General features: G+C 42.8%; 1 protein-coding gene and 1 non-coding gene across 7 annotated transcripts in view; both read left to right on the top strand.

Annotated features, from left to right (window-relative positions):
* Positions 1-23,830, top strand: part of ANKRD6 (ankyrin repeat domain 6) — a 167,418-nt gene that overhangs the window by 107,037 nt on the left and 36,551 nt on the right. For all 6 annotated transcript variants that reach the window (XM_019743299.2, XM_019743307.2, XM_074333297.1 and 3 more), the window contains exon 2: positions 1,838-2,100. In XM_019743299.2, the coding sequence (XP_019598858.2) occupies positions 1,981-2,100 (120 nt within the window). In that variant the 5' untranslated portion in view covers positions 1,838-1,980. The remainder of the gene's footprint in view (positions 1-1,837; positions 2,101-23,830) is intronic.
* LOC141571938 (U6 spliceosomal RNA) lies at positions 18,500-18,605 on the top strand. Its single transcript, XR_012496980.1, has one exon. It is a non-coding gene; the product is annotated as a U6 spliceosomal RNA (small nuclear RNA).

Genomic DNA, 23,830 nt, shown 5'->3' on the forward strand with positions numbered 1-23,830 from the left:
GTTTGCAGTGTCGGGGCAAGCAGAGCAGAAGCTCAGTGTAATTACTTTGTAGGTACCACAGATTCCCTGAATAAAGACAGTGTGTCCTGTGTTTATAAAAACAAACCACTTCCGAACAGGGGATAGTCTGACAAACATAAAGCCCAAACTACAGTCTTTCAGTGCGATCCTGGGAATTTCCAGAGGCATTTTCAGCTCATTTCTCTCTGTGTTGAGTCTCAATTTTATTCTTTCATTGGCTCATTCATTCAACAAGGATTTCTGGCGCATTCCAGGGATCTCTGACCGTGGCTAATGGAGGGACCCCTGCTTTGGCACATGTCCCTTCTCCAGGTATCTTGTGCTGCTAATGAGCCTGGTGATCAGAGCGGGATAACTCGTGAGGGTTCCTTCTCTCTGTTTCCCTGTGATTCTTACCTTCGTTTGGGGCATTTTGGATGGCAAGGAGAAAATTTGGTAATTCATGAGTTGGGGAGAGAGACTTCTTTCTGAAGTTGTAATACTTCACATTTGGCCAATACTTTCACGTACTAAAATGCCATCTTTCACCCCCATCACAGTCCTGTTGTGATGTCTGTGTTATGTCTGAGCATCTACCCCTGGCCTCCCAGAGCAGTTGGTTACACGGCCTGATGTCGTGGTGAATGGGAGGTACCTCATGGTGCAGCGCACACGTTTCTGAGTCACTGGAGTGAAAGGAGCATTGGGTTTGCCTGGAAACAACTGAAAAGATGTCTGTATGTCCTGGGCCTTCCAACTTAGAATGGGAGGTAGGAAGGGTCTTGGAGAAGACTGGTGTTCTTTTGGTACAGCATTTTCTTTCCTTTTGCATATATTGGTATTTTTAATATGTATGTTTTAAAACTCAAAGAAGCCTTCACTTCCTTGCTGTCCTAGCAGGAGTCGATCAGATCCGTAAGCATTACTTCCACTACGCAAAAAGCCCTTCACCTCTGAAATAATTACCACTGGCTCTGGTTTGGTGTAAAGGTGGCCCAGGACGAATGGGAGGAGTCAGCCTTTAAAATTCCATTCCTTTGGCCATTTGGTGGAAAGAAGAGCAGAAGCTTGCTGGTTGAAACCTCTAGCCACTGATCTGAATGCCTATAGGGGGTTTTAGTAGGCCATTTATTTCCCTCTTCTGAAGAAGGGAGGCTGCACCCCTAGCCCCCACCCTCCCCTTCCCGCGCGGTTGGCAGTCATGCTGTCAGTGGTCTGGCGTCCGTGCTGTTCCCAAGGTGGGTTGTTCCAGCAATCACTGGGCCTGTGCCCAGCTCCCCATCTGTTCCAGAACTTAGGAAACTGCACTATTTGCAGTGAGGAAAAGGTGGAGGAAGCGAACTGCAATAAATGCTGGGAGGAAATCCCAAAGAGAGAACTCACTCCTCAGCATCTCTGGGGTGTGCTCCACGGGCACCTAACCTGCCAGGGGAATTGGCACATCAGGGTGGTGGATCCACAGACCATGGCCCAGAAAGCCCCTTTGTGAGCATACATAGTAACAGTTACCTGTCCAAGGTGGGTCTGGAAACCATGTGGTGTTTAGGGGATTCTATTAGGCGTCTGCTGCCCCACACAGAAATGTAGAGCAGACCTCACTGTTCGGGCCATACTCCCCTGAGGGGAGTAGAAAGGAGGGAGGTTGGCACACGCTGCTCCCTTCCACCTGTAAGTTCAGGGGCTTTGCTGGGCAGTGTCCTTCCTGCTGTCCTGTCTCCCCCAACGCCCCTCCCCTGCCATGAGCGGTCAGCAGAATGCCCTAACATCCAGGAGAAGAGGTGTGGCCTGTCCTGTGTCCTGAGTGGCACTGACAGCAGCTTTGTTTTGTAACCCCTAGGTCCTGAAGATGGCATAGTAATAAAGGCACCTTTCAATGATCGGGAACATCTTCCCCGCGGGTGCCGGCCCGAGCCAGTGGTGTCGTGTGGAGCTGAAGGGACGTGTCTGCTGCTATCTGGAAACCTCTTTTTCTCCTAATTCATGAGCCAGCAGGATGCGGTCGCTGCACTCTCAGAACGCCTTCTCATAGCCGCGTACAAAGGCCAAGCAGACAATGTGGTTCAGCTCATCAACAAGGGCGCCAAGGTAGCGGTTACCAAGGTAACAAGAGGGGGAGGAAGCTTTAGCCATCCCTGGGAAAAAACCTACCTCTTAAGCATTGTCCGAAAAACTGTCATGTTTGCTTTGCAGCTTTCAAAGAATTGGCTTTTTTTTTTTTTTTCCAGTGATGAGGATTTGGGGAGAAGGAATGAGGATTAAAAATACTTTTGTTGTGATCTTTCCCGATGGAGTAACTTGTAATTAGCATTTGACAGTCTCTAAGATCACAGGGTGGCTTTGTTTCACCTACGTCTTCAGCCCAACGGACAGGAGCACTCTCTGGAGAAGTTGGGATACAAACGCGTATTGGGGAGAGTTTTTCTGTGATAATCACAGGCCTCCTGGGGAGGTGGGCCAGCTTGTGTCTGGGGCAGGCCCCTGCTGTGCAGAATCTCCTCATTCCCCCCTGTACAATGACAGACTTGGAGCAGAAGACTGCCACAGCCTCTCGGGCTTTGATTCCACATGGGTCGGTGAAAAGGTGTGGGAAGTGTTGAAGGACAGCTTACCCCTCACCCACAGATAACACCATGGCAGACGAGAGAACATTCGGGCCAAAGGGCAGTCACGTGGCAAAGCTGAGCACAGACAGGCTCTGCTCCGTGAAGTGATGCATTTAAGTACAGAGATACAATAACGCTGATGGCAGACATGTCTCCAGCACCTAGTATTGCTTTAAACACTTTACAGCCCTCTACAAGAGGTTCTCTTTTCAGCTCCACTTTAGAGATGAGGAGACTGAGGCACAAAGGGATTTAAGTAGCTTGCCCAGGGTTCCTCTGCTCCCGAGTGGCAGAACTAATCGCCACTTGTGCCCATGGAGTCTGGCTCCAAAGCCCACCCTCCAGGCCACCCCAGCAAGAGTTATGGAGGGAGGCAAAGTTTAATTTTCAAATAGTAACGTCTGCTAACTTCTGGCCTCATGTGGCAAAGATGGACCAGCTCACATTTTGAGTTACTTATATACAGTCTCTGTGTTTCATACTTCCAATGTGTGCTTCTTCCGGCACCTCCAAGCAATGAACTCCACGTTGACACTATCTACCAGGAGACAGCATCAGATCTCACAGGTTAAGGGCTCAGGGCCACAAGACTGCCCCCACCCCTTCAGATACCAATGAAAAGTCCAGGTTGTCACCTTTGCTTCTGACCAACTGGCTGTAAATCAGAGGTTACCATGGCTCCGTCCTTGGGTTAGATTAATTTGCTAGAGCAGCTGACAGAACTTGGGAAAACATTTTACTTACCAGATTACTGGTGTATTATAAAATGATATAACTTGGGAACAGGCAGATGGAAGAGAGGCATACTTGTAAGGCAAGGTACGGGAGAGGGCGCAGAGTTTCCGTGAACCCTGCCCTTTGGGTTTTTGTGAAGGCTTCATCACATAGGCGTGATTGACTACATTGTCAGCCATTGGTGATTGATTCAACCTCCAGCCTGTCTCCCCTCCCGGGAACTGAAAGTTCCAACCCTCTAATTATGGTTGGTTACCCTGGCAAACCAGCCCCCATTCTTAGGGCTTTCCAAAAGTTACCTCATTCTCATAAATTCAGGTGTGGTTGAAAGGGGTTTGTTGCGAATAACACACACTCCCTTCACCTTTTTGGCCCTGGCGCTATTTCAAGAACTGATGACAAAACACCAACTATTATAACAAAAGGTCCCAATTGCTCTTATCATCTAGGAAATTCCAAGGGTTCAGAGAGCTATAAGCCAGGAACAGAGACGAAGAGGAAATATATGTTTGTTCTTATAAATCACAATATCACAATGCTGGTCTGTAGAGAGACAGAAAATCTTGGGCTACTGAAAAGTCACTCCCCACACATGAGGTGACTAGGTGGCTCAATTGTGCAGAGCTGAGAGTGAAGGGAGCCTTGAGTCAGACCCTGTGTGATCTACCCACAGAGTTTCAGGGATCAGGCTGTCACAAGTGGGAGAAAGGGCATGGATCTGTAGTTAGGGTGCACGCTCACACGTTTTAACTGCTGTGTTTGCTGATTGTACAAGTTGCTTCACTTCTTCGAGCCTTACTTTCCTTATCTGTAACAAGGGGATCGTCATACCAACCTTTCAGGATTGTTACAATAACTTATCGCAGCACATAGCTCATAGTTTGCAAGTTCTCTTTATATTTTTAGTTTTTCTCAGTATATATTTTATGATTCATTCAATGAACATTTATTAAGTACCTACTAAGTGCAAACACTGTGCGGGCCAGGGACCAGGTAGGAGATTCCAGGGAAATGTATGGCCCTGTCCTGGAGGTACTCATAGCCTAGTGGGACGGTGGTGCCACCTAAGGCAGTCTGTTGGTTTCCCTCAGCTTTGTTCTTATCAACTATAGGCACCAAATAAAAACGTTAACGAATAAAACCCCATGATCTTTGCTGAAGAGAAAACTCTCATAATACTGAACTTAAAAATGTATGGTTGTTATATAATACGGATAATGCTGTAGCAGGAATAAACTTCAGTTTTACAAACTCAAGAGTGTAACAAATAGAATTTTTGTTTTCTGTAAGGTAACTTTCTATATTAAGCTCCCACTTGGCTGCGGTAACAATAATCTTATCAACGGAGGCCCGCCCCCTTCCTCAGGGTTGTGTGTAGGGTAGGAAATTCCTGAAGTGCCCAAACGAGGAGAAGGAGGAGATGCTAGATCTTTGCATCACTGGTCCCCACAAGGATTCTAAGATGTTCTTTGTCCCTTCTAGTGTTGCTTTCCGGTCTTTTGGTTTCAGTCCGGACAGGCCTGGCCCCTCCAGTGACTGGCTTGAGGGTCGAGGACGTCTGTGGCTTCCTGTGATGTGGCAGACATCTCTGTGAGATGGCCCTTCGGCCTGCTGTACAACATTTTTGCTGATGAAGAGCTTGATGTTTTAGGTTAGGTGATTGGTCCAGAAAATCTGTGCCAAATGTGTTTGGCAGAAGAATCCTTTGATAATTCTTCATGGGAGGTGTTAGCGGAGCATTTTTCTGATAAGACTGAGGCTGAGAGTCCTGAGTAACTCACACAAGGTCATGGTGTGGCAGAACAAACTCTGAACTGGGGTCTAGCTTTCAAGGCTCCTTCCAAGGCAGCAGCTGCTTTTGCCACTAAAACAACGTGCCTTCTGGCACGTACCAAATGTATAACAAACGTTTGGCCGTTGTTACCAGTGTTCTGTCCATTATTTTCATACGTGAGGTTAATTTGTAGTATTATTTCAGGGAACAAATACTTGAGTGCCTACTACGTGCGAGCCACTGAGAATTCAAGTCCCTGGCCTTACATCACATTAAAGGAGAATTAGGAAACAAATGATAAACAGGTTAAAAAGGAGAAAACCTAGACAGTATCAGACGTGGCAAGCGCCATATGTAGGGTAACGTCTATATGCCTTCCACACCTCTTTCCTGCGAGGCCGCCCCGGGCATCCCTTTAGCCTCTGACATTGGATGTCACAGGAGGCTCGACCAATTGGGATCGCTCCGTGAACGTTGCTTTTTCCTTCTCTTCCTGCCAGACTTGAAATGCCACTCGCTCCCTCTGCAGACGCTCCTTTCACTTCTTTAGCTCTGGGCAGCATTCCCCAGCAGGCCCTGCAAGTTCTCTGTTTAAAATAGGCTTCATCGTTTGCTTTTTTAACAACAGCTTTCTTGAGGTATAAGTTTACATGCCAAAAAAATTCACCCATTTTAAGTGTACAGTTCAGTGATTTTTAATGTATTTACGGAGTTGTGCAACCACCACCATGTTCTAATTTTAGAACATTTCTGTCACCCCAATAAGAAATTTCATAAATCTTTAGCTGTCATTCTCTGTTCCCACTACCAGCTCCTGGCAAACATTAGTCTACTTTCTGTCTGTATAAATTTCCCTTTGCTGGACCTTTGATATAAATGGAATCATACATTGTGTGGTCTTCTGTGGCTATCTTTGTTCACCCAGCTTAATATTTTTAAAGTTCGTCTGTGTTGTAGCATGTATCAGTACTGCATTATCTCTCATTGCAGAATAGTATCCCACACTATAGATACACTACATTTTGTTTATCCAGTCATCAGTTGATGGACATTTTGGGTTGTTTCCAGTTTGAAACTATTCTGAATAGTGCGGCTGTGAACGTTTGTGTACAGTTTTTGTGTGGACACATGTTTTCATTTCTCTGGATAGATACCTAGTAGGGAATTCCTGGGTCCCATGGTAAATCTATGTTTAACATTTTAAGGAACTGCCAAACTGTATTCCAGAATATCAGCAATGTATGAGGGTGCCAGTTTCTCTATATCCTCACCAATGCTTGTTACTGTCTATCATTTATAGACATATTTTTTTAAATAATTATTTTTATCAAAGTAATACATGCACATAGGAGCTTTAAAAGTATAAGTTCAAATACTGCTGAAGGAACCTGGAGTCCCACCCGGGGCAGGGAGACCTGACATCTCATGTCCAGGCCAAAGCCCACATGAAGGGCAGGACTTGTCAAAAAAGCAACTCTGGAGCTCAAGTTTGTTTGGAAACCAGTCTCAAGGTCCACCTGTCCCCACTGATCTGTGGATTTCTGTACTTGAAAAGATGTGGTACTAAACCCAAAGAAGGAGAAAGGAAATAGCAACTAGTGCAGAAATGAATGAAATAAGAAATGGAAGAAACATACAGAAAAATCAGTGAAATCAGAAGTGGGTTCTATGGAAAGAGTGACAAAATTGACAAATCTTTGGCTAGATTGATCTAGAGAGAAAGAGGGAAGATTTCAAATTCAAAGAATCGGGAAGAAAGTGGGATATTACCACTGACATTACAGAAATAAGGATTATAAAGGAATTCAGTGAATGATTGTATGCCAAAAATATAGATAACTAAGATAAAATTGGCAAAGACCTTGAAAGGCACAAGCTACGGAAAATAACTCAAGGATAAATGGAAAATTTGAATAGAACTATGTCGACTTAAGAGATATCCAAACCTGTAGAGAATTTTTATGAGTTTATTTGAGCCAAATGGATGACAATTGCCGAGAAGCAACATCTCAAGGGATTGAAAAAAATGCTTGGGAGAATGGCAGTTTTGTAGCTTGTTTTATACATTATAATAAAAGGAGGAGACATAAGGAAGGTTACATGGAATCCACTGGTGGTAGATTAAGGGGGTGGGAGAAAGCAAAGCGGAGGAAATCTCTGGGATTGGATAAAAAGGCAAAATAGAGCAACACATGCTTCTTTTACATTGGTGGGTAAAGGTAGTTAATAATGAACATTTACAGCACATAGGAATGGTATACATTGACAAGAGAATGATAAGGGATTCTAAGGTCTCCTGCTCTGGTGCTGGTGGTTGTGCCCTGAGGGGTCTGGAAAAGAAGATGGCTGACATTTCAAAGGTATGTTATCTTAGATGCAAAAAGGCAATAGACACACTCAAAGATTGACCCTCATCAAGGAAGCTACAGGCCTGGGATGTGACTACCCTCCATGACTCCCTTTTAGTTAGGGATTTTTATGTTCAGTCTGTCCTATGTGCTTGCTTTTGCTCTCTGAGTTTGTAAGGCCCACCATACAGGCCTCTGCTGAGCTAGTCAGGTTCAGTCTGTGATCCTATTTTTGTTCACAACTATAACAAGTGAAGTGGTTGAATTACTAAACCGCAAACCCCCCACAAAGTAAGCCTATTAGGCCCAGATGGTTTCAACATAGAATTCTCCAAAACTTGTAAAGAAGGTTAGTATGTATTCTTTGCAAACTCTTCCAAAAAATAGAATGGAGACAGCCCATTCAATTTTTATAATTGAGTTCAGCAAGTAGGATTCAAGAATGAGTTATAAAGATCAATTCCATTTCCATACACTTGCACTGAACAATCTGGTAATAAAATTAAGAAAAGAAATGCATTTACAATAGAATCAAAAGGAATAAAATATTTCAGTAAATTTAACAAAAAGGTATAAAAGATACTCTGTAAACTATCAAACGTTGTCAAAAGAAATGAATAAATGCATAAATAAATGGCAAAACATCCCAATTTCAGGGATCAGAAGACTTCACGTTGTTGAAATGGTGCTACACCACAAAGTGACCTAGCAACTCAGCGCAATACCTATCATGATCCCGGCTGTAACCTTTATAGAAATTTGCAAGCTATTTCACAAATTCATGTGGAAATGTGAATGAACCAGAATTACTAAACCATTCTTAAAAACGAAAACAAGGTAGCAAGGCTAACATTCCTTCATTTCAAAACTATGTTACAAATCTAAGGGAATCAAGATAGTGTGGTAGAAGTAAAGATAAACATGCAGAACTATGGACTATATTGATATTGATGTTTGAGAAATAAACCCCTACATCTATAGTCAATTGATATTTTTAAAAGGTATCAAGAATAGAGAAAGAATATATTTTCATATATATATATATATATATATATTTATAAATGGGTGCTGGGCCAACTGCATAACCACACACAGAAGAAACAGGTTGTACCATATATATCACTCCACATACTATAATTTACCAAAAAGGATCAAAGACCTAAACATCAGACAAAACAACAACAAATTTAGATCAAACAATGGAAAATTTTCCTGACCTTGGGTTTGGCAAAAGTTTTGTGAGATATGACATAAAGAGCAATAATGGGAAAAAATAGGTGATGCAGATTTCATGAAATTAATGACTTTTGTGCTTCAAAGGCCACCAGCCAGAAAGTGAAAACACCATTGAAACCCCTGTGCACTTTTTCTGGGAATATAAAATTGTGTTGCCAGTATGGAAGAACAACATGGCTGTTCATCAAAAAATTAAGAACTGAGGTACCATCTAATCTAGCAATTCCACTTTTGGGTAAATACCCCAAAGAATTGAAAACCAGGACTCAAGCAGATATATGTCTACTAGTGTTTGTATTAGCATTACTCACAATAGCCAAAAGGTGGAAGAAACCCAAGTGTTCATCAACAAATGAATGAATAAAAAAATTTGGCATAAACAGACAATGGAATATTGTTCAGCTTTAAAACATAAAAGCAAATTCTGACACATGCTACAATATAAACAAACTTCAAGGACATTATGGTAAGTGAAATCAGCCTCTCCAAAACGGTCATGCACTGTATGATTACATTTGTTTGAGGAACCTAGGGTAGTCAAATTCAGAGACAAAAAGTAGAATGGTTGTTGCCAGGAGCTGGGGTGAGAGGTGAATGAGGGATTGTGTCTAATGGGATAGAGTTTCACTTTTGCAAGATGAAAGTAGTTCTGGATATTGGTTTTATAATGTCAATCTCCTTCTCCCTACTGAAGGACACACAAAAGGTGGAAAATGTAAATTTTATGGTGTGTGCATATCACCACAATTAAAAGTAAAATTTTTAAAGCAAGAGAATGAAAACACTACCCACAGAATGAAAGACTTTTGCAAACATGTCTGATAAGGAACTTGTATCAAAAACAGCTAGACCTCTTATAACTTAAAGAAAGTCAAATAGTTCAATTTAAAAATGGCAAAGGATTAAATATCTTTTTCCAAGGAAGACAAATTGTCATGCGCAGTTGAAAAAATGCTGGACAGCTTTAGTCATCAACAAAGTGCTAACTAAAGTGAATGTTAAAGTGATATGAAGTCATCAATCAAAACCCCGGTGAGGGGCCAGCCCGGTTGCTCAGGCGGTTAGAGCTCCATACTCCTAACTCCGAAGGCTGCCGGTTCGATTCCCACATGGGCCAGTGGGCTTTCAACCACAAGGTTGCCGGTTTGACTCCCGCAAGGGATGGTGGGCAGCCCCCCCGGCAACTACCAGTGGCAACTGGACATGGAGCTGAGCTGTGCCCTTCACCAGTAAGACTGAAAGGACAACAACTTGACTTGGAAAAAAGGCCTGGAAGTACACAGTTCCCCAATAAAGTCCTGTTCCCCTTCCCCAATAAAATCTTTAAAAAAAACACACACAAAAAAACCCGGTGAGATACTAGGATAACTAGAATCAAAAAGTGAGATAATAACAAATGCTGTTAAGGACACATGGAGATATTTGAACCCCCATACACAGACGGTGGGATATAAAATCATGTAGCCACTATGAAAACCCATCTGGGATTTTCTCAAAAATTAAACTTAGAGTAGCAACGTGATCCACCAATTCCTCTCACAGATATATGTCCAAGAAAAATAAAAACACGTTTGAACAAAAACTTGTACATGAAGTGTATAGCAACATTATTCATACTAGCCAGAAAGTAGAGACAAACCCAATGTACATTAATGAATGAATAGATAATAGCAAGTGTTGTATCCATCCAATGAGATGTTAATCAGCCGTAAAAATAAATGAAGTATTGGCACATGCTACAACATGATGTCTTTGAAAAAATGATGCTATGTCAAGGGAGTCAATCACAAAACCCATAGATAATCGAGTTTCTTTCATATGAAGCCAGGAATAGGGAAAGTTATGGAGAGAAAATAAATTCAGGATTGACTAGGGGTGGGGATTGGAGGAGGAAGATGGGACATTTGGGATTTATAAAACAATGATAGTGGTTTCTTTTTTGTTTGTTTGTTTTTTGTCAGTGATGAAAATGTTCAAGAATTGACTGTGGTGTTGACTGCACACGTGTGAATCTACTGAAAACCACTGAAATGTACACTCTAAATTGTATACTTTAATGAGGTGCATAGTACATGGATTACATCTTTTTTCACAAAAATAGCTGTTCCCTGGCCCACCCCCAATCTACTCCCCTGAAGAAAAAACTTCCAATCTTTTAGCTGGTCCCCCCCACTCCCTGGTGTTTATCTCTGTATTTCTAATGAATATGCATCTCTTACTAATTTGATTAATCAGTCTAATTTTTAATTTCAACACAATTTAAATATTATTTTAATTTTTGTGTTGCACATACACATAGGGTAAAGTGTCAAATATTTTTACTGTGTTTGCCTTCCATTTCTGATTCTCCATAGGCAACCGCTTTCAACAGTTTTGGTCAGTTGTTTTAGTGTTTACATGTAAAAGACGTCATGATATTGCTAAATCTTGATTTTTCTGTTTTCGGCATTGTCTGTTGACTTAAGAATATGAAAACCAATTATTTAAGATTTATCTTTCTTTTTCTGCCCTGCTCTCTCTCACGTGCATTTCTACCTTCTCCAGTATAAATGTTATAATTTAGGCGACATACATAAGCATGCGGTCTTTACATACGATGTACATTAACCAATTTATGCCATTCATGATTGCCCTATGTGGTATGTACTATAATTAAATCTCCTTTTTTGCAATAATTTGTTTTCCCTGATGTTAATAATTGTCTTGTGTTTGTTTCTTTGATTTTGCTGAACCTATCACTAATCATTTCCAGTTACGTAATCTTTCTGGATGTTCAGTGTTAGGTAGTCTCTCCATTGATGCTCCTTGAAGTGATGTCCCTGGGAGCCCCCGCCCCTGCTTTAGTCTGGACTGGTGACCCTTAGGGGCTTCTGACAGCTGCCTGGGGATCTCCCTTTACTCTTATCTCAGGGATTCTTCTTGCCACTTTTATATACGTTGATTTTCTTTTTTCTGGACCCCCAATGTCTTTCTCTTTCTTAATTCACTCCCTCGTTTTGATGTGGTACACTCTCTAGTACAGTGCTGTCCAAAATAACTTTCTGTAATGGGAAATGTTCTCTGTCTGTGCTGTCTAAGGTAACAACACATGGCTACTGAGTACTTGCAATGTGGCTAGTGTGACTACGGAACTGAATTTTAAATTTAACATTAATTAAAATTTAAATGCCACATATGGCTGTTGGCTACCATATTGAATAATACAGTTCTATTCAGTGTGGTGCATGGGAGAGATCAATCAGTTTGATATGTAATCTATTGCATCAATTATTGGTGAGCCAATAATTGTACTATAATTACATTACCATTCTTATATAACTTGCTGTTTTTCCTAGAATTGATAATTGCCTTGATTTTTCATTTGTTCAGTTTTATTCACACTTATAGGTAAATGTTTCCTTTACCCTCCAACAACTCTTTAAAACAGTTCTTAATACAATTTTCCAGATGAATCCTATCACATATTTATTAGTTTTATTCTTTCCTTGGAGCTATTCCTTCTAGAGTAATCCAACCCTCTGTTCCATTTTGATCTGGGTTGCTCTCTGGTTCTGGTGCACAAAGTCATGCTGAGAATTCCTTTCACCTCTCCCCTGTGTTAGATCCCCTGTTTGCCGGAACCCATGTCACCCTGACTTTCGTGGTGCATATGCTCTGAGCTCTCTAAGAAAGGGAACATGGCAGATAAATGTTTTGAGAAGCTCCATGTCTGAAAAAAAATGTTTTTATTCTACCCACTCACTTAATTGACAATTTGGTGTGAAACCTAAGCTGAGAATTATTTTCCCTCAGAACTTTGAGGGCAATGTTTTGTTGTCTTTGAACTCACAGTGTTGCTGTTGGGAAACTCAGCTTATAGATTCCCCGTTGCAGCTGCCTCCTGAAAGGCCGTTTGCATCTCTCTGCCCCTTTCAGTCCTGCCCATTCTCTCTGCCCCTTGCAGTCCTGCCCATTCTCTCTGCCCTTTTAAGGCCTGCCCATTCTCTCTGCCCCTTAAAGGCCTGACCATTTTCTCTGCCCCTTAAAGGCCTGCCCGTTCTCTCTGCCCCTTTAAGGCCTGCCCATTCAGAACCCAGCTCCGGAGGCACCACCAACAGGAAGTCCACCTGCACGGAATTCGCTCTCCTGTCAACTGATGAAACACTTGCTGTTTATTTGCTCTGTGTCTCTCATATTTGGATTCTGCTCTGTGGATGCTCAGAACTCCCCAGCAGACTACCACTCTGACCTGCGTCAGCGTTTCTCTCCTATGTTTATTTCTCTGTGTTTGACACAGAAGAAACGCACTGGAATTATGAATCCAGACCTTGGGACAAGTGCCCGCTCTCCTGTGTATTAACTACTTGTTGTTGTAGACCAGGGCTTCTCTACTTCCTCACTATTGACACTCTGGGTCAGATAATTCTTGATTGTGGGAAGTTTCCTGTGCATTGTAGTCTGTTTAGCAGCATCTCTGGCCTCTACCCATTGGATGCCAGTGACCCTCCCACTCAGGGTCTCCCTTCCTGAAGGCAATCTGTTTTACCTGTTTCTTGCATTTTTTTCCTGAGATAAGTTCGTACATGTATGTGCAAATAGATGTGTCTCTATGTTTCCCCATAGATTGTTTTTATACAAATTGTGGGATATGATACCTATCCTTCTTCCTTGTTCGTTTTGCTTTATTCAATGAACCATAATTAGCTTAACCTATCCCCTATTGATGGACATTTAGATTATGTTAATCTTCTGCTCTTACAAATTATGCTGCAGCGACTAACCTTGTCCTGAGGTCTTACTGCAGTGTGGTGATATCTGTGGGACAGATTTCTCTAAGTGGCACTGCCGGGTCAGGGCATGCATTCCCTTGTAATTTTGACAGCTAGAGAGCCGAGCTGCTCTGCATAAAGGTTGTGCCAGTGTGCACTCCTCCAGCAGAGAGAGGCTTGTTAGGAGTGATCTTGAAGCACACTGTGATCAGTGGTACACTGGGCTCTCCCTTCCTGACGGCTCCTTCCTCCCCTTTCTTGTGCCTTTCTAGTATTCTCTCCTGGAGCTCTGCTATGGCTCATTTGGCCTATATTTAGCCTTTGCTTCTCTCTAGTTCAGCATGGGTTCCACCTGCTCTGGATTGTGTCTAGGGCCCTCTGCCTGGGAGAAAAGCAAGGGAGTGGCTGATGGGAGCAGAGTGGTGGGGTCCTCCGCAACTCTGTTCCCCTTCTTCACCCTCTATTCACAGCTGGGAAACAGCCATCCCTCCCACGGCCACACACAGTAGCCTAGTGATGGCTGGGCCTGTGCAGTGCTAATGCACCCCCGTCCTGCTCCAGGCTAGGAGATCCACTCGCTCCATGGGGGCATTGAAGATATACAGTTACATGTCAGGTCAGACAGAAAGCCTGCTGTTTGCTCTGCAATAGCTGGAAGCATCACCCTGTGGGAAGAATATCTCAGCCGGGAAAGTTTAGGCCTTTGTAGTTTATCATCAGAAATCATCAAAGAAACTTGACATATGGTTATTCTGAGCAACAGTTATACAACGAACACATGCTAAGATTTCATTTAACTAAACAATTCATCAGGGTGGTAAGGTGTTACAGCCCATTTAAAGGAGAATTCAAAGAATTACAAATACATGGGCCATCAGGAAAGCGGAAATAAATTTGCTCATTAGATGCAAAGCTGGCCGATATGCACTGAATCTCTGCTGGGCACAATTTGTGTGCATCACCCTGAGTGTTCTGACTTACGGGGTTATAACATCGCTCAAAGACATGAAAGGAAACAGGAGATAACCTGGAAGTGCGTTGTGCATGAGACAGGACACTCGTCGCCTCTCTCTCACGCTGTGTGTGTCTGTCTCTTACCTCTTTTACTTTAAAATCTTTTTTTTTTAATTATTGTAAAATTACATAACACGAAATTTACCATTTTAACTGTGTATAAATATACAGTTCATTGGCATTAAGCATATTCATATTGTGAAACCATCTTCCCCAACCAAAACTCTGGACCCTTTAAACATTTACTCCCAGTTTTCCCCTCCCCGGGTCCCTGGCAACCGCCATTCCGCTTTCCATCTCTATGAATTTGTCACTCATTTAAAAATCATTCCCGATGTTTTCTTAACAAGAGTAGAGGCAGTGAATCACATTTACCGTCTCTGTGACCCTGGCCAAGTTATTAGCCCCCTTGAGCCTTGGTTTCCTGTCTGTATAATCAGCAGTTACCTCAGGGCTTTGTTGTGAGGATTAAATTGGTAACCCACGCAGAGTGCTTACGTCCAGGGTTATAAGGGTGTAGGAGGCGCTCAGTGGCTGGTGGTTATTATTAATATGATCACAATTTCTGTTATCTCACTGGAGTTCATGTCCCTCCGAGGTACAAAAGTTCCATCAAGTCAGGGGTTCTCAGTATTGTCTGCACTTGTGATCACCTGGAGAGACTTAGAAAATGCGAATGCCCGGGTCCCACACCCCGAGGTTCTGAGAAATGGGTCTGGGTGTGGTTGGACTTGGCGCTTTTTCAGAGCCCTGGGTGACTGATGAACCATTCACGGCTCCAGGTCTTTCTCCCTGATGTCCCAGAGCCTGTGCGTGGGGCGGGACAACGTTCTCTATAGAGCATTGGGCCACGTCAAGTCATGGCGTGGAAGTCATGGCTCTTTGTGATAACTCAAAGTAGAACGAGTTTACTAGCAGGAAATACGCGTGTGAAGTGGGGGAAGGCAGAAGCATACTGTGAATAGTTGCGAGGCATTCCTATGAGACAATGCATGGAAAGTTATTGGGTCGATACTAGGAGAGTCTCAATAAGTGTTAACTTATTGTTAGGAGGGGGTTAAGGGGGCAGGCAGCACAGTGACGGGGTGATTCTTGGAAAGGTAGAGATGCACCCCGAGGAGAAGCTCTTTGCAGGAAGGGGAGATGGCTCCCCAGAAGGAGAGGGACAGAGTGAGAACTGGTCTAGTGGGTCAGACATGAGCCCCTGCTTGGACCTGGGGGGGAGACATGCTGTCATTGACAGCAGGCCTCAAAACTTGGGACGGACCCTCAAAACTGACTCAAGCATCTTGGGAGAGGCTGTTGAGGCTGCTTGGAACAGGAGTCCCAGGATTGGAGTCTCTCAGCAGCTCTGTCCGTCCCCTCACTGCCTCTGAGGAATTCTTGGGAGTGGTGCCTTGCTCTGCAGGGCCTCTTCTGTTTCCCTCCTGCCTGTGTTTACAATGGTGCTCATGTGGGGGTGGAGGCAGGCCCTATTGGCCCCTCTTTCTCCAGCTGTGGGCAGGCCTGGTGGCTCTGTTGGCACAGGAGCCCTTCCAGCACCCAGATGTTCAACTAGCAAGTCGCCCACCATTCCCCATTCCCGTGGTCTGTGTGGTTGGCACTCAGCTGCCTGAGCGGTCGGTCACACTTAAAACGGAAACTTCTAACTACACAGCAGAGTATTTTATAACCGAGATTAATGTGCCAGTAAAACCCCACTACAGTCATATATTTAATAGATTCTAACCACTCTAGGGGAGACATTGTAATGTAGCACAACTGGGTGTCAACATTTTCGAATCCTCCCTTAAAAAGTACCTGTATCTTTTCTGAATGAAATGCACTGGAGGATTACTGACTTCCAGGCCAGTAACTGGCCTATCATGAGATTTCTGAAGCGTCCTCACCTAATCCACATTCTTCTAGGAGGGCTGTGAGTGAAGCTGCCAAAGAGGAAAGGAGCTTTAGAAGCTATGAGTTGCCCCTTAGGGCCTCTGCTCAGGTGCCACTGCAGGTGGTCTGTTGGTGAATTCTCTGAGTCTCTTATTCGTTTCCTTATTTCTCTTTTCTTTCTCTTAAGCTATAATGACTTAGCTTTCAGAACATAAATTAAGCCTGGAACCTGTTTGGAGACTGAAAATTCTTTCTCACAGGCCTGTCGCTTTGTTTCCAATAAGAGTTGGCTGTTGTATGTTTAGGGTGTTGTAAACCAAGGATCTCTGGTAGATGGGTGAGTAGGTGATAAATGTGCTTGGTTTTCTTTTAGCCCATGTTTTCATCAAATCGAGCAATGCATAAAGAATTAGACACCATGAGCGAGTGAAATTTATCCCAAGTATGCAAGGCTGGTTCATCCTTAATCAGTGTAAACCCTGTATCAACAGCTGCCTTAGTCTGCTTGGGCTGCTATACATAATGCCATAGGCTGGGTGGCTTAAACAATAGACATTTATTTCTCACAGTTCCGGAGGTTGGGAAGTCCAAGATCAAGGTGCCAGCAGATTTGTTCCTGAGAGGGCCCTCTTCCTGCTTACAGACAGTGGCCTTTTTGCTGTGTTCACACATGATGGAGAGAGAGAGAGAGAGAGAGAGAGAGAGAGAGAGAGCTCTGGTCTCTCTGCCTCTGTTTATAAGGACGAATCTAATCATGGGGTCCACATTCATGACCTCAATGAACCCTAATTACTACCTGTAGGTGCTATCTCCAAGTACCATCACATTGGGGGTTAGAGCTTTAACATAGGAACTTTGGGGAAACAAACATTTAGTCCATAACAGGTTAAACAAGAAAAGTTATATGATCATATCAACAGATGTAGAAAAAGCATTTGATAAACTCCCACACTCATTGGTGGTTAAAAAAAGCTCTCAGCAAACTACCAGATTTGATAACTTTCTCAACATGATAAGGATTAGCTACAAAACCCTACAGCTAACATACTTAATGGTGGAAGACTGAATGCTGTCCTCTGAGATAAGGAATAAGGCCAGGATATCTGCTTGTACCACTTCTATTCAGTGCCAGTGTTCCAGATTTTAACCACTGCAGCAAGGCAAGAAGAGGAAAGGAAAATCATACAGATTGGAAAAGAAGAAATAACACTGTCCCTATTTGCAGATGACATGAGTTTCTACATAGAAAATATTAAGGAGTCTATAAAACAAACAAACAACTCCTAAAACTAAAAAGAGAGTTCAGCAAACTTACAAGATCGAAGATCAACACACAAAAATTAATTGTACTGCTATATACTAACTCTGAATTTGTGGAGATGGAAATTAAAAACAATACCCTTTAGAGTCACTCCAAAGGAAATGAAATACTTAGGGATAAATTTAACGAACCATGTACAGGAGCTGAAAAATTTCAAAATGCTGATGAAAGAAATAAAAGGAGGCCCAAATAACTGGAGATGAGTACGTACTATAGTCATAGTTAGAAGACTCAACACAGCAAAGAGGCTCACTCTCTTTGAATTGTCTAGATGTTTAGTGCAATTTCTACTAAAATCCCAGCAAAGTGTTTTGCACATGTACACAAGCTTATTTTTAAATGTATGCAGAAAGGCACAGATCCTAGGCTCGCTCAAACAAAATAAAGCACGAAGAATCACTGTATTTGATATTAAGCCCAACTATATAGTACAGTATTGGGGAGAATGTGGTATTGTGGAAGGATTGACACAGACCAGTAGAAAGAATAGAAAACCCAGAAATACACCCACACAAATATGTCCAACTGAATTTTCCCAAAGGTACAAAGCAATTCACTAGAGGAACTCGTAATAAATGATATTGGAGCAATTGGATGTCCATAGGTTTAAAAACCTTTACTTAAACCTACTTAATTTATACAAAAATTAACCTTTTGGGTCATGGCCTTAAATGTAAAATTATAAAACTTTAGAAAAAAATCATAGGAGAAAATCTTCAGGCTCTAGGACTAGGCAAATCATTAGACTTGGCACCTAAAACATGATCCATAAAAGGATACATTGGATCTCATCAGAATGAAAAACTTTCGCTCTGTGAACAACTCTGTTAAGAAAATGAAAAGATGTGCTCTCTTGGCAGCACATATACTAAAATTGGAACGATACAGAAAGGATTAGCGTGGCCCCTGAGCGAGCAGGACCTGCAAATTCGTGAAGCGTTCCTTGTTTTGTGCAAGTCCCAGCCTCTTCACGCCCTTTGCTGATTAGCTCAGAAGAAATAATGAGTCAGAGCTCAACACATGGCACTCAATAGCAAAATTGTCACTTTTCACTCTAAAAATATTCTTGTAAGACAATCTGAAATGAAAACAAAGCTGAGTTACACCTGGGTATTTATGTGCAAATATTTCAACTTGCATTTCCTTCGTAAACATTAAATAAAAAGAGAAGATGAAAAGACAACCAACAGTCTAGGAGAAAATATTTGCATACCACATATTTGACAGAGGATTTGTACTGTGTTTCCCCGAAAATATGACCTAGCCAGACAATCAGCTTCAACACGTCTTTTGGAGCAAAAATTAATATAAGACCTGGTTATTATGTTATATTATATTATAGTATACCTGGTATATTATATTATGCCGGGTCTTAGAGTAAAATAAGACCTGGTTTTATATTATATTATATAAGACCCGGTATTATATTGTATTGTATTATATTATATTATATTATAATACTGGGTCTTATATTATAGTAAAATAAAACTGGGTCTTATATTAATTTTTGCTCCAAAAGACGCATTAGAGCTGCTTGTCCGGCTAGGTCTTATTTTCGGGGAAACATGGTATCTAGAATATATAAAGAACTCTCAAAATTCAACAGTAATATAACAAACAATCCTATTAGAAAATAGGCAAAAGCCATGAAGAGATATTTCACCAAAGAGCATATATGGATGGCAAATAAGCAAATGAAAAGATGTTCAATATCATTAGGCCTTAGGTAAATGAAAATTAAAACCACAACGAAATACCATTACATCTATCAGAATGACTAAAACGAAAAATAGTGCCTGCACCAAATGCTGTAAAGGATGTGGAGAAACTGGATCTCTTATACATTGCTGGTGGGAACGTAAAATGATACATCCACTCTGGAAAATAGTTTGGTAGTTTCCTATAAAACTTAAATATGCAACTACTGTATGACCCAGCAGTTGCACTCTTGGACATTTATCCAAGAGAAACGAAAGCTTATGTTTACACAATTGCATACAAAGAAATGTTGATAGCACCTTTATTTGCAATAGCTAAAAACTGGAAACCACCCAGGTGTCCTGCAACAAGAGGAAAAGTTAAACAAATTATGGTGCATTCATACCATGGACTACTACTCAGCCATGAAAAGGAACAAACTATTGATACATGCAAAGTTACACCCTGTTTTATTCCAAAGTAGAGACTTGGCAAACGTTTGTCAGGGACGGGGGTGGGGGAAGGTGCGGGAGGGAGGTTGGGTGTATTTGTCCAAGGGCAACAGCACGATCCTTGGTGACACTAGAACTGTATGGTATCTTGACTGTATCCAAGTCAGTATCTTGATTCTGATGCTGTCCTACAGTTTTGCAAGATGTTATAATTGGAGGAAACTGGGTAAAGGATTGTTTCTTAAAACTGCATCTAAATCTACAGTTATCTCAAAGTAAAAAGTTTAATTTTAAAAAATTGCCAAGGGAAGATAGGAATCACAAAAACTATCATTAAAAGCTATTTGTGTCCGAAGGGCCATAGTTACAACCTCAGCCTCAGGTCGAGGAAGGAGTCCCAGGTTCTTGGAGTTAGGCTTGTGCAGCTGTGCTTCCCTTATCCCAGGCAGTGAAGTGGCAGCCTGGGCGCCTGAATCCCTCTGGTCTTTCCAGTGCCTTGATTCTGGTGGTGTGTCCCTGGTGTTTTATGCCCTGTAAAGGGAAGATTTTACAGTACAAGTCCAGTGCTCCTGCCCATGTGTGATTGGACTGTTGACCCTCAGTGTTGAATTTTACCTCTGTCCCCATGACATTTTGTCTTGTTAAAATTAGCCTGTTCTTCCAATCTGAGGTCGTCTTGAATCCTGGCTTTTGTCGTCCGAGGAATTGACTCCCTTGCTGCTTCTTGTCACCTGTAGTCTGATTAAGATGTGATGTGTCACGCATCCAGGTAGACAAAACACATTTCTAACAAGGAAAGAAAGCTCTGAAGTTTTTTTGAAATTATAAGTGTTTTTAAATGTAAAGTTTTATTTCTCTCCTTTGATCCGTGGCACTTTTTCTTTCCCCATTTTCTTCTGAACCTCTTTACAACTTTGTCTTCATTGAATCAAGTCTGAGAAGGATTTGGAAGTGTTTGACCCAAATCTACAACATTCCAGGCAGTTGAGACTCTGGGAGTACAGTTGAGATGCTTGGGGGCACCTGAAAAGATTGGTTTGGGGGGGGGTGTCTTCTACCATTTAAAACCTAAATGAGGGACCAAATGGCCAGAGTTCTAGCTGTATGCAGTTCTGCCACAAATAAGATTTGAGAGCTTGAAAAATCATTGAGTTTCTGTTCTTCTTATTGTCCTCATCCAAAGTAAACTCTCAAAGACCCTATTTAATCTGAATATTATATTGTTTCTGAACTGTGCCACTTTTATTTTACTAGTGTTACAACTTTGTTGTTTCTGCATCTCTCTCTCCTTTCTTGTTTTCTTAATGCTGCAGATAATGTAGGCGGATATTACTTGCCTCATGAAAGACTGTCCAACCCTGATCTATTGTATCTCTCATGATCTCCTGAAGAAAGGAATTGTTGTCATTTTGAAATGATTATGCTAATCTAACCTAAATTCTTCCTGTTAATCTGTTTCCCCTTGTGTGGGTCACATCTGTGTAACTACCCTCCTTGTAATGACCCCCAGCTAAGATGGTTAAATTTTTTTATTTCCTTGAGCCGATGGGTCTCAATTCCTTTCTCCTCCTTTTGCCCCATGTCTCTGTGTGACCTTGGGCCCAAGTATATCATTGACCAAAGATGGTGTTCCAGCAACAGCTAAGCACCAGCACCCTTCTCACTTTTCAGGTCCACTGTGTTACACCAGGCAGCTGCCCTGAAGAGTACTCAGTCACCTTCATATCGTTCACGGGGCAGGTATTGTTGGTCTGAAAGGCCTGCCTTTAGCGAGGAGAATCCCAGACACCGAAGCAGCAGAGAGGAGCTGGGACCCGGCTTCTGAGTCTGGCTGGAGCAGTGAGTTTCCAGATCATAAGGGCACTGGCCCCATGGAATCAGTGTGAGGGCACCATCTTTCCAGGCTTGTTTCTGTGGGTTGTGGTTCTCAGAGGACCCCTGGACCCCCACTGGGGCTCGGCCCCTTTCGAGGGAGGTCTCTCCCACATAAACTCCTCAGTCCTCCTGGTATTGTCCGGTGAGAAGAATTAAGGACCATGTATATGAACGCATGCTGGGAACAAAACACCGCCACTTTCCTTCAAGGTGTATTTTAAGCTGGTTCCCTTTGGCCGGGCTCCCTTGTCATCCTCACTGGCAGCAGATCTTTATCTGAACAGGAATCCTTCCGCTGGAATGTTCCCTGGCCCCTCCAGGTAGGAGTTGGCCTCTTCAAACTGAGTAGCAGGGACCGTTTGTCCTGTGCTCCTTTTATGATCACCTGTTTGTATAATTTATGAGTCACCTGCTAGAGCGGGACTTGCTCTGATATTCTCACGTGGCAGTTCTGCTGGTAGGCGGGACTCACAAAGGCTCAACCTGCCAGAACAAAGCAGCACCCCAGACCTGAGCCCCAGAGTTGCTGACAGTGGGGCCACTTTTTTGTGGTTGTTGGCTAGCAACCTCTCAAGCCCATTTGCTGTCCAGTTCCCTGGACGTGAACAGGCTCTGAGTCTCTGCCTCTTCCTGGTTGGACCCGGGAAATGTGTGCTCCCTGCAGGGGCCTACGACCCGTCATCCCTGCCCGTCTCCGATGGCCCATCCTGATACCAGGGCAAGTTGGAGGAACTAGCACCTTTAAAGGGTCCGAGGCAGGGGTTCATGACTTCTGGCTGCTCATTGGAATCACCTGGAACTTTAAAAACAGACCCCACCCTAGGCTGGTGGAATTCAATCCTTTGGTGGTAAAGTTTAGGATTTAAAAAAAATTGTTTTTTCAGGTGACTCTAATGTGCAACAGGATTGAAAACCAGTGGTTTATATCAGTAGCTCTTAAAATGTGTTCACATACTAGCAGCATCTGCTTGTCTTGGAAACTTGTCAGAAATGCAAATTCTGTCTCCATTCCAGACCTACTGAATCAGAAACTCTGGAAGGGGGTCCAGACATCTGTCTGTTAACAAGCCCTCTGGGAGATTCTGCTGCCCAATAAAATTTTAGAACCACTGTTTAAGGCGTAATATTAATGCAGAAAGCAAGATAGTTTTATGTGAGCTGTGAATACAACTGCGCAAGAGCAGCAATAGAAAAGATGTACTGAAAAAAGATTGGATAGAAATGATAGTAGTTGTATTGGGGGTAACATTACTGATGATTTGCTTTTATCTTCCAAATTTTTAGTGATGTCATCGTGTTGCTTATATACATTTTTAAGGTACCAGAAACTCTGGGTTGTGGCGATGCAGTGTCTTAGTGTTTTGTACCGACGGGTGTGGATGGGAGCACGAAGAATGTGGCAAGAGGAATGACTCTTGCTTGGACAGGCCCAACAAGGCAGGTTTCACCCGAGGGCCTGTAGCTGCTCTGAGCAGAATTACCCTGGCCCCTTTTCATCTCACCCTATGCTTCTCAGTGTAGATGGATAGACTGACAAACAGACCAACCTCCCAGGTGCTTCACATGTATAGTGAGAATGGGAAACCTCTCCCCATCCTTGAGATTCTGAGGAAACCAGGCTATTGCCAAGCACCTTCAGAGGTCTGCATCTGGGAGTCTCAGGAGCTTCCTGAGAGTGAGACAGAGCCCCTCTGCCAGGGCACAGCCTCACCCCCACAGCACAAGCCGGCAGCAGGTAGAGTTGGGGTTCAGAGCGTGGGGGCTGGAGCCAGACAGCTTCTGGGTGAATCCACACTCAAATTACCTGCTGTATGACATGGAACAAGTGCCAGAGTCTCTTGATACCTCAGTTTCCTCACCTGTCCAATTGACTTACTAATAATGCCCACCTCCTAGGGTCGTTGGGAGGACTGAATGACCTAATACATGTAAAGTCAGGATAGCACCCACCATGTAGTAAGCATCCTATAAATGTTAGTTGTGTCTGTGTCTTGTTCTCATTATTATTGGTCTCCCTGGGTCCACCAGGACCTGGGTTGAGTTGGGTTGAACTGGTCTTTGAGGATAACCGGGGTAGGACCCAGAACAAACTGATGCTTCTGAAACGTCTTCCTCTTCTCACGCTTAGTACATTGTCTTTTCTCCTGTGCC

Source organism: Rhinolophus sinicus, linkage group LG05, assembly GCF_036562045.2.
Source record: "Rhinolophus sinicus isolate RSC01 linkage group LG05, ASM3656204v1, whole genome shotgun sequence".
Lineage (NCBI taxonomy): Eukaryota > Metazoa > Chordata > Mammalia > Chiroptera > Rhinolophidae > Rhinolophus > Rhinolophus sinicus.